We start from the raw sequence: 17,427 nt of genomic DNA, 5'->3' as shown, positions 1-17,427 counted from the left end.
AGTAATAATAAGCAAATAAAATAAAGCGATTCGAAAGATGTCGCGACTTTAACTCTAGAGTAGTAGATCTTAGAGCTGAGGAGGTTGAGATCTCACAATCTTCGAGTGCCTCGAGCGAAATTTCACGACCAATGGAAGTTCTGCTCCTTAGCTCTTTTCGGTGGTTCGACAGATTATAACTTAGAATGTCCTGAAGGTAGAGAGCTTCCTTGCTCGTTCTGTTATCCTAAGAATTTTCCCACGTCCTTGAGATCTAGAGATTCGCGTTCTCAACACCTTCAGGAAAAATTGATATTGCTTCTTTTGAAATCCACTTGCCATATTGATATTTTAAGATTTTAGAAAATTCTAGTATCGCAGATTAACAGAATTAGACCTGAAGGATTATACCCTGATAAAATTGCCATAAAAATGACATATATATATTTTTTTTTAAGCACCTAAATATTTTATGAAACTTTTTTAAATCTTTACTTAAACAATTGTAAAACGCCCGAGTATTTTGTGGATAGATAATGGCTTGCTATTATGCCGACGTATATCGAATGAGTACATTCCTGACCGATTGTTCCGTACGGTCTCCAGTTACCCAGCTTATATCGAAACATGATTTTTCCATATCAATTGCGTCAGCTGCTTTACTTTACTTCAGGTGCAGTCACCATCGAACAACGTTCGCTATCATGTTCCTATCACTATGGAAATGAAATGTGTCGTGTTTATGTACTTTACACTACTTCCTCTGTTGCTATTGACCACAGAGGTTTATCTTCATGGTTTTAAAGGCGAAGGTAGGTCCATTTTGAATCAAAATAATTCATTAAATCTCATATACTAATAATAGCAATAAAAACAAACAAGTTTAGAACGTCCTTCATCGCAGAAATATGATGATGTGATTTTATTAAGCTTCTATATTATTAACTTTCATCCCCTGGCTAACCGCGTCTGACAATTTTATCATTTTTATAAGCATCTACTTGCTCAAAATCTCTTATTCACCAAATTATGCAATATCATATTTATAATCTAACACTGTTCTATTTAACCCTCCAACCGAGGGCGATTTTCATATTTTTCTATACAAAATCGCGGACGAAATTTATATTTTTGCAGATTCGTTATAAGAAGACTTCTAATATGCAACACAAAAAAACGCGATACGATAATAAGTCCGCCGAAATTAATAGAATAAGTAGAATGCGATTTCGACATTGCACATGGCTGGAGAGCTAAATTAAATAATACAAGTATTATGAATTCTATAAAGAATACTGTTTTTGTTAAACAGGTATCACATAGTAGCGTAAAATGAAATTGCTAGTGCATAGAATGTTAAAAAAAATATTAAAGTTACAGAGTTCTCGCGTACGTTATTTCTGGAAACGTGTATATTCTTCGGAAAGTAATCTATTCTGTGCCTGATTACAGTAACTACAGATGACACCAGTCTCAGAGGATGCACGTATTTACATTGCGGCGGGGATGATGTTTGCGTACATCGAAAATTTCGATGTAAAGACCCTCCGTGTCCCAGTATGCTATACTGCGCGAGATCTCGAACAGGTAAGTGCCTGGATGGTACTTGTCGAAATTGAATTACATGGCGAGATAAACTGTACGAAGAACATAATTAATCGCATCGATGCAATTTTCTATTCTATCGAACAGTTGTTTAAGTCGAAAATTCAACATCTTGCGTTAAACTATTGCTTTGAGCAGGGATACAGTAAATTTTCAAATTGCTCGGCACAAAGGAGAAATGAAATTCCTGTCTGGTGCACATCTTTTTTGGTCGAACGTATGAACATGTATATTGCGGACCGTTCTGAAAAGCGAACTATTTCGTGGAATTTTCATTCTCAGTGAGACGATTCACGTTTCAAAAACGAAAGATTTTCTCTGCGAGTTATCTTCGTCTCGATCTCTTCTAGCTGAAACTACCTGCGCAATATCTAGTAGTAGATTTTATTTAAAACGTTATTTGCTTTGGACTAGTGGTGGATTTGTTTTAAAACATAATTTGTTTGAGAATATCCTATTTCAAAATTTATTTAGAAATGTCCTCATTCCACAATTTTAAGCATTTTCTACTCCTCCTTTTTTTATTAAAAATATGCTATATTCCTCCTTATATAATTATCGATATTACACGTGTGTCTTTTAAGAATCTCTAAGAGGACCCTCCACCTGCGATACTGTGCACTGTACTAATGGTTACGTGTGCATGTTGAAAGTTCGTCGTTGTCGCTGGGACGAAAGTGAGCATTACAATAATTTATTTTTTTTTAATTTAAAAAACAAAAGAAAGACTATCGATATCTTCGTTGTTTCGTTAAAAGTTCTTTACTGTGGATTAGTAGATAATGAATTGCATTTTATTCAGAGTGCGAGCAACAGATAGCAAGATGCGTAACTCAAAAAGAATACTACGAAGGCCCCGCTTCCTGCGCCGGGTTCAAATGTCCTCAAGGAAACCACTGCATTCTCCGGGAATCATTCTGTGCAAATCCTCCTTGTAAATTGATAAAAAGCTGCATGAAGAACAAAGGTTCTTGTCTTCAAGTCACTGTGATGATGACAAGTCACACAGACTTCAAGATTTTTATATATTTAGTACATTTTAGTTTTTCTGTTATAAATAGTCGTAATATATTATATATATACTTTCAATAATAGTGATAAATTTAATAATAGTAATAAAATAAGTAATAGTAATAAATTTTCATTCGTAGTGAAAATTTTGCCAAATGTAAATGATTATTTTATTATAATTTATTAAATGAAATTTAATGCAAATGATTGTTTTCGTAGAAGTGCAGCATTTATTCGTAAAGTGTCGAAATCTCGGTTGTTCATCAGAATACGAATGTTTCTTACGAAGACCAGAGGGTAACTGCTCGATTCCACTTTGTAAACACACACCGGATTGCATAATGCCAAGAGGTAGAGTTCACAGAATTTTGTATATCATGTGAAGGAAATTTGTAAAGATCTTTTGTTTTCCTTCGTAATTTTCCAGAGAACGAAATGGCAAATGAACGTTGTCGTGGATGGATATGCCCACAAAGGCAAACCTGTTCCGCAGAAATTGTAGGATCTTGCGAGACAGACGACTGTAATATTAAAAGAACTTGCCATGAGGTACATGTGGCAGCAGCGAATGATTCTGCTTCATCTTTCTCAAGAAGATCTCTGAAGAACGAGGACGAAGTCCCTCGAAATGATAGCGAGGTACATTTCTTCCTAAATAGAATCGAATTATTTTTATGTATTGGCAAATGGAATCGCGTTTCTACATTTTATGGAAATATTAACATAGGCTTAACTAAATTATTAAGTATTAATTGAATTGCGTTTTAATCAAGTTCTTCTGTAATGACCGAATTCACAATTAATATAGTCAAACTGAATTTACTTAATTTCGTTCCATGAAAATGTGAAAATTTACTTTTGTCATTTATTTTTAATAGGAACGAAACGATAAATAAATTGTTACATACAAGATAGGAGCAATCTAAATGACGAGGTGACTCGTTTTTCCACTCAACAAATGATTATCAATTAGGAATTAGAAATCTTGTTTCTAATATTATGAATGTGATCTATATAATTATCTTTTCTCTCGTAATCACATAATTTTCATTGACATTCTTCAATTGTACGAGTGAAATGTACAAATTTCGATTTCGCGTAAACTTTAAATAAAACTCAAAACTGCTCTAGTAATTTATTAATTTTTGTTGTGATCTTTATCGTTCGATAACAGAAATGACTAATATTTCTTCAGATACTAACAAACTCGGATCAAGAAAATGGAGTTGAAAGAAGAGGGTGAATATCATATCTTAAATAATTATTAGATTATACAAATAATATTTAAACCTTTCTATAAACAAACTAAAATCAATTATTTGAATACGAAATGCGAGGTATAGAATCCCTGTCTCATGGTTAAATCATCTAAAATCGAAAACTGAATTGGACGGGATAGAACTATGGAGAAAAAATGTCGAAGAACAAGAAGATTTCAAGGTAACGTTCAAAATCAAATTAAGTAGACAATTAAAACTTGTTTAAATAATATATTAGTCCCATTATAAATTTGATTTTCACTCGCAATATTTACAGTAAAAATGAACGCTTGTAAAAGCTAAACATTTTTTACTTTGAGTGATAATAATAATAATAAAAGATCAGTAGAATATAAAAAGTTAAATATCTTTATTTATTTGGACGTAAGCATCGAAGCTACTAAGATCTTTCCACGGAATTCAACCAAACTTGTTTCTCAAGCCTTTCACGGTTCCCGATAAAAGCACTCCAGCATCCGCTATTTCCAGCAATTTCAAGATTGGCTTCAATCTATCAAGGAAATACTCGGTTCTGGTGCGTACGGTGACTGGCTAGAGGAAATTCTGTCGTCGCGTGGCAAAGAGTTGCGAAAATGGCTCCAAGCATCACACGGCAATCTGGATGCCATGGGACCGATACTTCCGGGACAAGAACGACCTACTACATTGACAGAAAATCTATACTCAGTTCGCGGTACGATGGTAAGCACACGATGGAATTTTGATCGGAAATGTGGCAAAACGGGCAAATCTTTTACCGTTATTCATGCTTTGCAAGGCCGCAAGTATGCAATTTGCGTTTATTGCGCAGATGGATTATTTAAATTGTGTTACGTAAGTTCATTTGGGGTAAATGTGATTTGTGCGATGCAATATGTATGCACATTGAAGGTGAGATAAATGTTCGTAATAATAGTGAGAGGGAATTATCGAGTAAAATGGAGGGTGAAAAAGAGTCGAATAGCAGAATTAAGCAAACTAACGCTTTAAGTGGAGATTTATTATGTCGTAGCTAGTTAAACGAAGAAAAAGATAGCAATGAGAATCTTCTCTTCTGTCTCGTCGGTTCCGTAATATGAATTCCAGTTAATAGTCAGATTTATCGTAACTGGACTGTGAATATTTATGCAAATTCATAGGAATATAACTTTTTAGGGATATAATTAAAAAACTGCAATTTGGATAGAAAATTGTTTTATTAAATATAAACACTGACATACAATTTTCTATGCGGAATGGTACATAAATAAAAAATAAAAAAACGGTATACTCGCTGTAAAGAAAGAAATCGTCAGACACAGCAGGTTATATCAACAACAACCGAAGAATTACCAACAACCTGGACACAAAATTATTGGACACCATAGAAGAACGCGAAAGATTAAAGAGACATCACTTTGTACATCTACGATGGAGATTTAGCAATATAAGCTAAATAATATCATAGTGATACGCCACTGGGTGTACTCAAATTCGGGTCAATTTATGTCATCACGATCTATGCTGATTATATCATTGCATGGTAGATTGCACATACGCAGATTACAATGAAAAAGAAATCTATTTTAAATATTATAAAGGATACTATGTTTTGCATATCTGATATATTTTATGTCATTTTGTGCATCTAGAAATTTTTCACAAATGCATAAAAATCCACAGTGAAATCATGAATAACGGAAAGCTAATTATGATTTATGAAATTAATGATTTCAGAACATGTCGCCATCTGATGATACAAAAGGGATAGAAGAAATTGAGTCTTTTCTGAGAGAAAGAAATTTGACGCATATTTTAGAGAAGATTCTTGTACCAAGCAGAATCCTGTTACCGCCGTACGCAGCTTTAGAAGCTGCTCTGCTGAATAATGTAAGGGAATCTAGCCCTTCGCCATTTTTCAATTATCTTCTGAAATATCCCTCTTACGTGGAAAATCAATTTTTATCGTCGCGGCCACAGAAAATCGAAAATGCTTACAATCAACAGTATCTTGTGGTTCCTGTGAAAAATATGAAGGAATTAACCGATTCTCCGATTATCGATTATAATCCCAGTATACGACATTATCACGGAACGATTTCAGAAAATGGAGAAATATCTGATGTACGGGACAATTTTTCCTCTTTCGTGAGTTCTATTTTTATCAAATTATTCGTATGAACTTTTGCTTTATCTTTATCTTATTCTTATACATACAATATGCTAACATGAATTCTTTTACGTTCGAGAATTTTGGGCCGAAAATGTAAACAAGCTATTATATGTTATATTATACAGTGTGGTTGGTAACTGGTGGTACAAGCAGAAAGGGGGCGATTCTACGCGAAAAGAGAAGTCGAAAATATAGAATAAAAATTTTTTTTTATTTTTTTAATTTTTCCATCGAGACAACGATCCACAGTGAGATCCGTTAGAACGAGACGTGGTAAAGTGCACGCGTACCGAGCGAAAATTCAAAGTCGATTTTCTCGAAAACAAAGCCTCAAACGAAAAATTTTTATTCTATATTTTCGACTTCTTTTTCCGCGTAGAATCACCCTCTTTCCGCTTGTACCACCAGTTACCAACCATCCTGTATATTATATTTGGCCCGATCACCGTACTACGGGTTATGCCCATAGTTGTAGGTTAAGGGATTAATTGGATATTCTGTATGCATATTTATATTTATGTATATTTTTTATATTATATTATAGATATAACTTTAATTTCACGAATAAAACAATTACATTTAAATGAAAAATTGATCAAAATCAATTGAATTTATTTATTAAAAAAAGAAAAAGCAATAAGTATTTTAATTATAAATTAATTTTAAAATATTTCTACATAATTGTTTTTGAATGAAGAATGTTCCAGAGAAACAGATGAATTTATCGTCAACCAGAGACGAGCTATCGTCTTTGTGGACTGGACTGCACAAAAATCTTGAAAAGACTTCACCTAAAGTAGAAACGCACTCTGTTGAAGATTCTATTGGTCTTTCGGAAGACAAAAGGTTGATGGCCAAAGCGCAACACTTTGATGACATCCCTGTTGATTTGTTGGAGAAGTTTCTTAAGTTTCTTAACTCTATGCAGTTCTCCCCGATTGAAAATGTGTCACAGACTTTTGATGAAAAACCTATCGAAGAATATCGCAAAGAAGTAAGTTTTCTAAAGCTTTGGTAGAACTGAGAGAAAGTTTTTCTCGAGAGAAAATTGTTTTATATTCGTGATACCTACGAGTAGACAATTAAAAAAGATACAAATGATTAAATAGTTTCTTCCGCTTAATTTTTTCCGTTTCAAAATATTTGCTGTAAATTGGAAATTTAGTCATTTCTACAATTTCAACGCTATATTATTTCCCATTCTTTTGTTGTTGAAATAAATTTCACTAACAAGCTTCATCTTTTCAGAATTTACCTAAAGTCCCACGAAATGAGAAACACGATGGAGACTTTGAGTGGAGTTCGATAATTCATAGTCAAAATAATGAGGATACATTTAGGAATAAAAATGCTGAAGAGAATGCAAATCAATTTTCTTTCCCTAATGACGACTATGGAAATTTCACAGACATGATCGAACCAGGTGTTAAGACGTTCTTTAATAAATTAGGTATGTTCCCTTCGTCCCTTACCATATATTCCTTGTTAGAATAAATTCGTTCGCTGAAATTTATTTCACCGTCAACAGCAAATCGTAAAGTTTTTCACAATATTGCACAAATTATTATAATATCTTTACGCTAGAATGAATACATAGTAGGTGGCCTTGCTTGTAGCAGAGATGGAATTTTATAGATTCGTTACGGGTATAATGCCCATTATTTTCCTACTTCTATTGCGAACTGGAAGTTAAACTGCGTTATTCCAGTATCTAGAAAAACAACTACGAGTTTTTATTTCAATTCGCAAATCGAATTTTTAAAAGTGAGATAAACTTGAATTCTCACAATCGAGTTTGTTAAAAATTGTAAATTAAATTTATGTTTATTTAATAATATATTTTGACATTTTGTTATATTATCAATTGCCGTATTAAGTCCATTGATAATTAATTACAAAGTTAATTATAGAATTAAGAAATTAACAGTAAGAAGTTAATTAACATTCGATTAAAAGATTTGTCAGATTCAATAAAATAACATTTATTTCAGATAACATTCAACCTTTCAGTTATTCGGATCAGTTGAACGATGTCCAATCACAGTTATCATTCCCACAAATCGACGATATAAACAATGAAGAAATGAATTTAAATATTTTCCTTGAACTGAACAGAGAAAGCCTCTTACCTTACGTACAAACCCTGATGGAAATGATGAATGAGGAGAATGATACTTTCGATAGAGAAACAGAATTGAATTTCGATGAAAGTTCATCAAACACGTCTTTTTTAAATAGTGAACAAGTTATTGTTGATGAAACTAACAAATATTATAACGAATCAAAATCTTCGGGGATTGAATCAAGTAACATTTTTCTGAAAAATATTCTAAATAATATGAATGATGTGCATAATTCGCATATCTTAGAAGAAGAAACATATGACCAGATTTTGCCTACGAATCAAACAGAAACAGCTTCATCAAATTTAAAACCATAACAGGCTTGTATCTTTTAAAAACAATTTTAATAAATCTCTAACATTTAGAATCCTAAAAATTGTATAATGCTTAGAATACTAATACTTAAAATCTAAACAAATAGATAAACGTATCACTAAAGAATAAGTAATTTCTTTATTTTCTTAATTATTTATATTTTAATAATTTAACACAAAACTATTTTCGATACTATTTTCGAGTAGTATACAGACTTGAACTGAAAATATTCTGTCTTCTTTCCGTGAAAAACGTCGATGAAACTGGTAGGTAATTTCAAAGAGACAAATGTACTCTACTACATAACGATTTAACGTAGTCCAATTGTCCAACGCAAGATAAACCGGTTTTTTAATTTCACTACCAGGAAAAAGAATCGAGGACACCTGAGCTAATTTATGCTAACGAGGAACCTACTATTCGGTCCTTTTATAATCTGCCTAGTTACGGTGCTGGCAACGGTGATATTGGTTTTCAGGATTACACGTACGTCGAATATGTTCGTACGAAACTCGTAAAAAGTAATGGGAAACCCACTAAGTAAAGTCACAGTCAATATGACGGTATTATATGTATAACGTATTTTCCAACATTTGTTTTTAAGAAATTAAACTGTAAAGTTCAACAGTGATTTTTTAATTTCCTATTTATAGAATATTACGAACAGAAAATCCCTGAGAGAACGAAACGATCTATCCAAGGTAATAATTTTGTATAAATTGTGCAACACACAGATACACTTTTATATAAACATTTTATATAAACATTATTATCAGATTGTGGATTTTGGGGGAATTTAGGGATATTAAAACTACTTTGTAATATTTAGTGGATAAAACAAATATTTTCTGAGATTCTGTTTTTTTTTTTTTTTAGTATTATTCGTGAAAACATAAATTCCTATAAACATACGCATCTAATAATACTTAATAGTTACTATAATGATACAACATGATATACACTGTAATATAATTATGACAGTAGTACATCTATTAAATGATATATCATTATAATAAATATCATCGAATGGCTAATCTCCTTGAAAGTGCGAGCCGAAATAAAGCACGAAAGAACGGCAAGGAACGTAAACTGAAGAATATTCAGTCATTAATATGCTGTCATTAAATTTCCCGTCTTACATATCCGCGAACACGGCAATTACTTTCTTTTAAAACGCTGTCATTACATTCTAATAAAAACACAACAAACGAAAGGTATTTAATAAATTTGTGTGAAATGTACATTATTATATAATTATAATATAACAATGTCAAACCCTTGTTCCTTGATTCGGTAAATTGAAACTGTTCATAAATGCCAAATGGAACCAAGTAAATTGCGATTTTGTACGTACCAACACGTAATTGTCAATTAAAAGTTAGTCCCGTTACGTAATTGGAATTTCAATTAATTAAAGCTTTGGATATATACGTTTTAACTGATACAGTGTGATTGGACGAAACGTAATAAACGTTGCGATCTTTGTAGAAATTCAGTAAGTACGTTTAAAAAAATAAAAAAAATGTAAGGTACTTTTTAAAAATATCAAAATATTATATATATCTAATAAAGATTAATCGATACCGTTTATTACGAAACGATATTTCGCGCGTATCTTTCGAAAGTAGTGCAACTCAAACGAGTCTTTCGAAAAACCAAAAGAAAACTATTTGGTAGCTTACAAGATAATTATTTATGTAATAATCAAGAATTATTTTTGTAATTCTTTGAAATCCTGCTTCGACAGTTTCGTCGTCCTTGTAATACAGGACTGAATTATTTTAAACTGTGAACATTCTGAAACACCTGCCATACCACCTAATAAACGTGCGATTTATTTATAGTCTTATCTTTATTCATGAATCAGAAATAAATAAATTATTTCGTCAGCAATAAAACAAAATGCTGTCGCTTACCTAGGTGTTCCTACGCTTCTTGAAATTGTTGTAAAAGCTATTCGTACGGTGTTCTCCAACTCTCAGCGCCATGAAAACGGCGAGATGGTAGCGACCGCTCGGATCATTTCCATAAGCTGGTACCATGGCAGAAGGGAAGGCAAGAAAGTGGTGGAAGTTGTCGAATATTACAACCTGGATGGAGAATGGTATCGGACTAGTCTGCTGTTGATCGTGGCACCGTGAACCACGATTCTGTTCCTCCCGCGCGTATCGTGAGCATAAACACGCCGAGGATCCTCGGTGTCGCAACCGAAGTGAAACTTGACTCCAAAGGATATTAAAGGGCTACGACCTTCCAGAGGTTAGTATTTAACTTCATTTCATATTCAAGCATTTTGAATGGAAGATCAATTATTATCGAGCGACAGAATGAAAGGGTGGGATTTTTGTTGGTATTAATTTTATCGACGCTCGACGGTTATGTATTTCTTGAGAAAATCAACATTTTTTAGTTTATCCGACTTTGATACTATATTTGATATTGGTAAGACTGTATTTAGTGTATAATTCGTGATATTTTGTTACAAGTTGATAATTTGAATATGAAGAAAAAGTATACGTATGCTTACAACGAAGGAAAGTTTGATAATGAAAATATATACTTTTTACAACAGAAAAATACATCTTAATAGTCTTCTTGATCTTATTAAAATTATTATTCTTAATACTAAATACAAGTAACAAATAAATTATGTATTATTAATACGTATTGAACATAAACTTCATTCACTGACAAAGTAAGCGTTAGTTTTAACATGTTATGGAATTATACCGCAAAAGAAATTTGGATTGAATGAAACAATTAATTTGAATCTTCTCTAACGTATTCATTTATCCTATGTGAATCAGAACGAGTTATATTTGTTTTCTATAATAAATGTAATCTATTATAAATAATTGTTAATCTGTAAAGTGTCATGTCTTATATGCTCTACGTGTATTAGTTTGATACATTGCATTGATTTTAACTGATTCAGTTCTGTCATTTAATAGCTGATAATGTAGAGTTTTCATTTAAAATCTTAAAGGAATAATTTATGAAATTTTGCGAAGTGAGAATTAGGTGAAAAGTCGACGGCTGCGCTGATTGTCTGACAGGAGAAGGCGAACAAGTCTTTTTTTCTCTAAAACGTCGCAAGACGTTAATTATAATCGCAAGTTCCGTTCTTTCACATTTTTCATTAAACAATGCCCTACCGGCGAAACGAAGTCGCGTGCATTGCGTAACGTTGAAAAGAACGACAAGACAAGATAATCAGGAGGAATGTATACCTATATCTGAAGTTTGAATCTAATTATACATACGTTATGTGAAATATCTGCCTCTAACGAAGAATAAAATCAAGACGAAATTACGTAGGTACATCGAATTGAGTAAATCGAACGAGCAACTTTCGAAGATTATTCTTATTCTGAGAGTGAATTGCATTGTCTACTAATTTAGAATCTTTTCTTTCAATATACTTTAATACTTGATTTTTATTCTTTGATATTTTGACATTATGATATTTTCATCTATTTTTTGATCTCTTGATATTTGATACACCAATATACATTGAAAATTAAAAATTAAATTAAAAATCCTTCTAAAAAGATAAAAGCACGATAATGTAACCACAATCGTCGTTGAAATTCAAGGTTGAAATTTTGGAAAGTATTTCATAATTTTAATTAAAGATCTTGCTCCTTTCGCTGAACAATCTTCATGTGTTGTTTTCATGCATTACAAAATATCTGACATTTTGGATACTAAAGATTTTCTGTGAACAACATGCGTTGTACAATGCTGACCTAACTCACAGTAAACAGAGTCGTTAAAAGACACCGCTTCTTCTGTTTCCAAGCAGCACAATCGAGTGGGAAAATACACGATTCACTGGTTGTCAATTTTTCAAACGCGAGACAGGCATTACAAGTAACCTGTTAACCTGGAAAAGACGAGTTAACTCGTCGTTCCAATTACCACTATTTCTAATCCGTTGTAACTAGAATCTGCAATTTTTTAAATGCATAATAATATAACAATATGTCTGAATCACATTTGCAAGAATTGATAGAAACTAAGTTCGGTTTCATTAATTTTGCACCACAGGTTTAGAAGCAATTTTTGATCGAAGAATAACCTATAGTAGTTAAGCTTGCGCGATTTTAACGCGTTAAATTATCAAATAAGCCGATAATTGAACTGACAGATTCATATTACGCGTGGTATCTTTTAACTAAAATCAGAGAAGCGACGTTAAATTTGCGAATACATCATGAATAATGCATGTAGTTTCGACATACTATGTAGAAAGTAAAGCAGATTGTATCGGTTTATTCTTTCTTTCGTTTTATTGAATCAATTGATCCTTGAAAACGTAGGTTTGTAGAAGATATTCACAGAAAAATATACTCTAAGAAAGATATATTGAATTAATAGGAGAATTTCATGGGCAGACTCTCTATTTTACGAAAATTTCAACTTTCAAATATGAAATATCGACTTTATTTTGAACTGAATTCCATTACAGTATTCGTTACACTACTTAGTGTGTAAAACATCACTATCACTATTTAAAATAAAAAATAAAATATAACTATTAAGGAACTATTAAGGAAATTAAGTAAAATATCACTATTTAGGAACCATTCCTTTTTAATAAAAACATGAATTTGCATGAAATATGCATTGTCTATTAATAATGGGAAATTTGAAAAATTGACGCTAAAATTCTAGCTCAAACCTGAAGTGAATACAAATTTGCCTTCGTTGAATTGAAATCATATGCATACGACGAGAGTATAAATTGACATCATAAAAAAAAATTTAATAGTATTTATATTTATTTAACATTGCAGAAAGTTATATACACGTGTAAAGCTTATAGCGGATAATCTGTCGAAATCAAAAGTTAGAATAAGTTTTTCTTCGTGCGTGCATCTCGCAATAATGCTATTACAGTATTATCGACTTGCGTCGCGAATATACCTTGGCATTAAGAATCATAGAATCATTCTACCTTTCCCTTGAAATATTCTCACTAAGTTCGTCGTACTGTTTGTCTAACATTCTCTCTGACCGTGTATATAAAAATAACGGTTCGCTTCTTTACTTTTTTTCTTTCGTTTCTTTGACAGCACGCATTAACGAATCACGCACGATATTTTATTATAGATGAGAAAAAATATAACGGTAGATTTTTATAATTGATCAAAGTTCGACGCTGGGATATTTAGGATTGGAAACGTGTTATGGGATATCATTATTCATGAATATGTATGAACTTGTTATTGTTCATGATACTTCTGTACGCGGTATTTCTCGTAACTGGATCTTGATTATAGTTTTGTCCTAAGTGGCAAGGAAAGAAAAAAGAGCCGAGAGAGAGAAGTTTCTCATGAGCCAACGAGGTCTAACATTATGTGACACGATTGTTCTGCAAACACAGTCACAGATTGTTCGCAGCCTTTTACATACTTCTTTATGGGCTACTGGAATATTAATCTTCTCCAGTTCAGATACTTATCGTGATAAAAACCGTGCTAAGTACTTAGCATAGTGTACTATGCTATGTTATACTTTCTTACATTATTAGTTAACAATAAGTATCTTTTTCGCTTCCTATCGGTACAATGTCGAATGTATATTAAAATGTTTCAATGTTATTTTCAACAATTCACGAAAATATCTGATAATATAGCACTGCAATATTGATCGTATATACGAGTTTTTAGCACAGAACGAGTGTTCTAGTTGAATCGAAAATGTATTTGGGTTTGCGTCGGTCGAGAACCTGAAATTGAAATTATAATTTCCAGCTTTGGAAACGAGTTTAAAATATGAAATAGAGATTACTAAATTAAATTAAGAAAAATAAATTTCGTATCAAAGATTTGAAAAAAAAGGATGATAATTATTAAATCGGTGATCATTCTTATACGTTGTATGTTAAAAATTATAAAGAAATGGATCTGAGAAATAAAATGACGACTAAGACTTGAGAAATCATATTCATCCTATAAATTACATCAGCGATAAAAATCTCAGCCGCTCATACTAGTCATATCCTCCGTGAAACGAGCTTAGCTCTAACCTTTTTTGTACGAACAATTTTCCACAATTCATTGGAACATCCGATATCCGGCGACCATAGCGGCATAAAGTGAAGTATAAATCTTGAAACGTACGATTAGAGAAGTGGAAGTAATGGAGACTTTTTCTCAGTAAACGTAAAAGACGTACTCTTGTTTAATAGGCATGCTAAAAATTGCCCCTAACAGCTCGTTGCTCCAGCGTTACGTAAAGCGGCTTGTTAAGAAAACTTTATATGAATTACTGCGAATTTTAAGGTTGAAACACCTGGATAAATCTCGTTGCACAATCTTCTCTTCTGACGTTTTTATCATACAACTCTTGTCGCATATATGAATTTAATATATTCTAGTATTTCATCAAAACATTTCATTGTTATTCTTATGTTATTGTTTTTTTCATTTTATATCGGAGATTATAGTTTGTATGTGTAAGAAGTATTATTCTGAGTAGCAAGATTCTGAGATACCTTAAAATAAAAGTTCTAAATTTCATCCTGCAAGTCATAATTACATATAAAATTCCACCTAATTGAGAATTATTCAGACTACTTAACGTCAGCTGTTACTCGAGAGTGAAATTATGAAAATATTCATAACGTCTGCGGTACTCCAGAATTCCGGAACAACCGTTAAATGTTAATCGGTATTCGTCTTCTGACAGTCATTATCTACGCTGAATGTTTAAAAATGTTCTCTTATTACACACCAATTCAAGACATACTGTATGTCATTAATTTCTATCTCTCAAACATTTGATTTAATTTATCATTTAATTCCCCCGAATTTCATAATACATACATATGATTTTGCAATCACATCCTGCGCTAATTACTGCATCAAATAATTAGAAATTTATTGATATTAATTAGAAATAAATTGCGGATGTACGTACGTGTTTATGCAACTTCGTATTTTATGCACAGGAACGAATAGGAAAATGGAATTTAACTGTAGATTTGTTTCATTTATTAAATATTATAACGAATATTTTATTTTGAATATTCATTTTTCACATTTTTACATCTTTTTTTCAACAAGTGCGTAAACATCCGCAATTTCATTGTGAGACTGACATTGTGAGACGTTTTTCATTACGTCATTAAGGATCGATTCTCCTTTTTCACAGACGTTAAAGATACGTAGTGTTAAAGCAATAAAATTCTACGGAAGCAGTAATAGAAGCTCGATAGAACTGCTAGAAATAAATAGTCTTGGTATTGCATAAATTTTGATTGACGTACGCGCTATTTGAGCGGCCAGGCGTTATGACGAAGTGTAAAACGTTACAAGGCTCGAATAGTTACGAGTTGGACGAAGAGATTTCGATTGCGTGACAGTCGTATATGTGAGCAATAATTACCGGTAAAACGCAGCACGAGATCAAACGAAATATTACACGCGATGTATTTAAAATGCGGTGAACGTCAATTTCCAATTGTTTGCTTTAGCCACATAACGACGAGAAACTTATTTTATTTTCGAATTTTCATAAATTTCATTTATAAAGAAATTTTTGTATAATTCAGTTAAAAACAGTTGGAAACTTGAATGTTGGCATACCAGCTTTTATTGCTGTCTCCTTTAATCTGTAATTTTACAAAATTTCTTCAATGTTATCATTTTGTAAAAAGATCAAGGTTGTACCTAGATAATTACAGATATTAAAAATTTCTGTCCGGTTAGCTAATGAAGCTGTCTGACGAAATTGTAGGTTGAACTTTTTACTCGTTCATTTCGTCGCAGCGAAAGTGTCGTTGAGAAATCAACTTGGAATCATTTAATTAATCGCGAGCGAATGACTTAATATCGGCCATTCATAAATTTCACTGTAAGAATTTTTAGAAGGAAACGCTTTTTATCCTTCGATAAATTACTCTTGGAAAACTTCATTTCGACTGTTCGTTTTCATCATGGAAAATTTACGGAACGTATAACCTTGGAGCAAAAATATTCTTTGTCTCATTACTATATCCAAGCGATTCGCTATTGAATATCTATAAGTTAAAAAGCTGACTATCATTCTTTTACTCGTAGTAATTAGATTTCGATTTTTATTCAAATATGTCCTGTCCTCTTTTCTGGAAAGATATTTCGAGACTTAACATAAAGTCGTGAAAAATGCTATTTTTCATTATCTCATATGTTCACAGTAAAAGTCGTTGATGTGATATATTTAGAGTTGAATTTTAAATGGATTCTGCGTTTGAGAAACGAAAACTCTTATTTGATATGCCGAATTTCATGAAATTTGCGAATGTTCCCTATTGAGCCCTAGTATGCTATCAAATTTTACTTAAAGATCAAAGAATAGTGTTTCAAACCAGATACGATACGACTCTTCCTCTCAAAGAACGTAAACTCTTCGTAGAAGTTGGAAATAAGTAAGTTTAACGAAGTCACGTACGGATAGGGAACATATATCATCGTATTCTCTCCAATAAATCTGTAACTTTTTCCGAACGAAGTGTTCGCGTTTGTTAAATGGCCAAATAGAACGTATCCTCCACATTTGGTGAAATTTATCCTCGAATAAAGTGAAATACGACTCGAAAGACGAGGCGACATTCGTGACGCTACCTAATTGTAAAATTGCATAGTACGTATACTATGTAAATTTAGTATTATAAGGTGTTCTAGTTCGAACTTTGAAAGTATGCACAGAGTAAGAATAAAATGAATCTTTAGGAGCTTATAATTTTGACCGAGTGAACGGAAGTAAAATAAACGGAGGTTAAATGGAAAATTAAAGAGATGCATAATATAGCGTCCTAAAATCAATCTTTTCGATATAAGATCTATTTATAATCATTCAATAGGTATCATAACCGAATCTCTTTATAATACATTAAATGGGGATATTTTCATTCTGCGGGAATATTTTATGGATGGGAAAAAAGAGATTTAAAGCTTTTAGCTGTACAGAGCGGAAATTCAATATTTCTAAAAAT

The 17,427-nt window shown here is 32.1% G+C and overlaps 2 protein-coding genes across 3 annotated transcripts in view; both read left to right on the top strand.

The window, feature by feature from the left end:
• Positions 1-662: 662 nt before the first annotated feature.
• Positions 663-8,571, top strand: LOC117161574 (uncharacterized). Of its 2 annotated transcripts, none has more exons than XM_033343210.2 (13): positions 663-791; positions 1,432-1,566; positions 2,169-2,261; positions 2,387-2,551; positions 2,815-2,946; positions 3,023-3,234; positions 3,791-3,834; positions 3,939-4,035; positions 4,344-4,556; positions 5,571-5,981; positions 6,704-7,000; positions 7,255-7,456; positions 7,998-8,571. In XM_033343210.2, the coding sequence occupies exons 1-13, from the start codon at positions 698-700 to the stop codon at positions 8,444-8,446; spliced, it is 2,544 nt and encodes an 847-aa protein (XP_033199101.2). In that variant the 5' UTR covers positions 663-697; the 3' UTR covers positions 8,447-8,571. The 2 variants fall into 2 exon arrangements, with proteins under 2 accessions (XP_033199101.2, XP_076481870.1); XM_076625755.1 differs by having other exon boundaries at positions 3,933-4,035.
• Positions 8,572-10,556: 1,985 nt separating this feature from the next.
• Positions 10,557-17,427, top strand: part of LOC117161573 (glucose dehydrogenase [FAD, quinone]) — a 34,380-nt gene continuing 27,509 nt past the window's right edge. Inside the window, exon 1 of the mRNA XM_033343207.2 lies at positions 10,557-10,703. The gene's annotated coding sequence lies outside the window, so the exon portion shown is untranslated. The remainder of the gene's footprint in view (positions 10,704-17,427) is intronic.

This window comes from Bombus vancouverensis, chromosome 2, assembly GCF_051014615.1.
Source record: "Bombus vancouverensis nearcticus chromosome 2, iyBomVanc1_principal, whole genome shotgun sequence".
Taxonomy (NCBI): Eukaryota; Metazoa; Arthropoda; class Insecta; order Hymenoptera; family Apidae; genus Bombus; species Bombus vancouverensis.
This window is presented reverse-complemented; position numbering and strand designations above follow the sequence as displayed.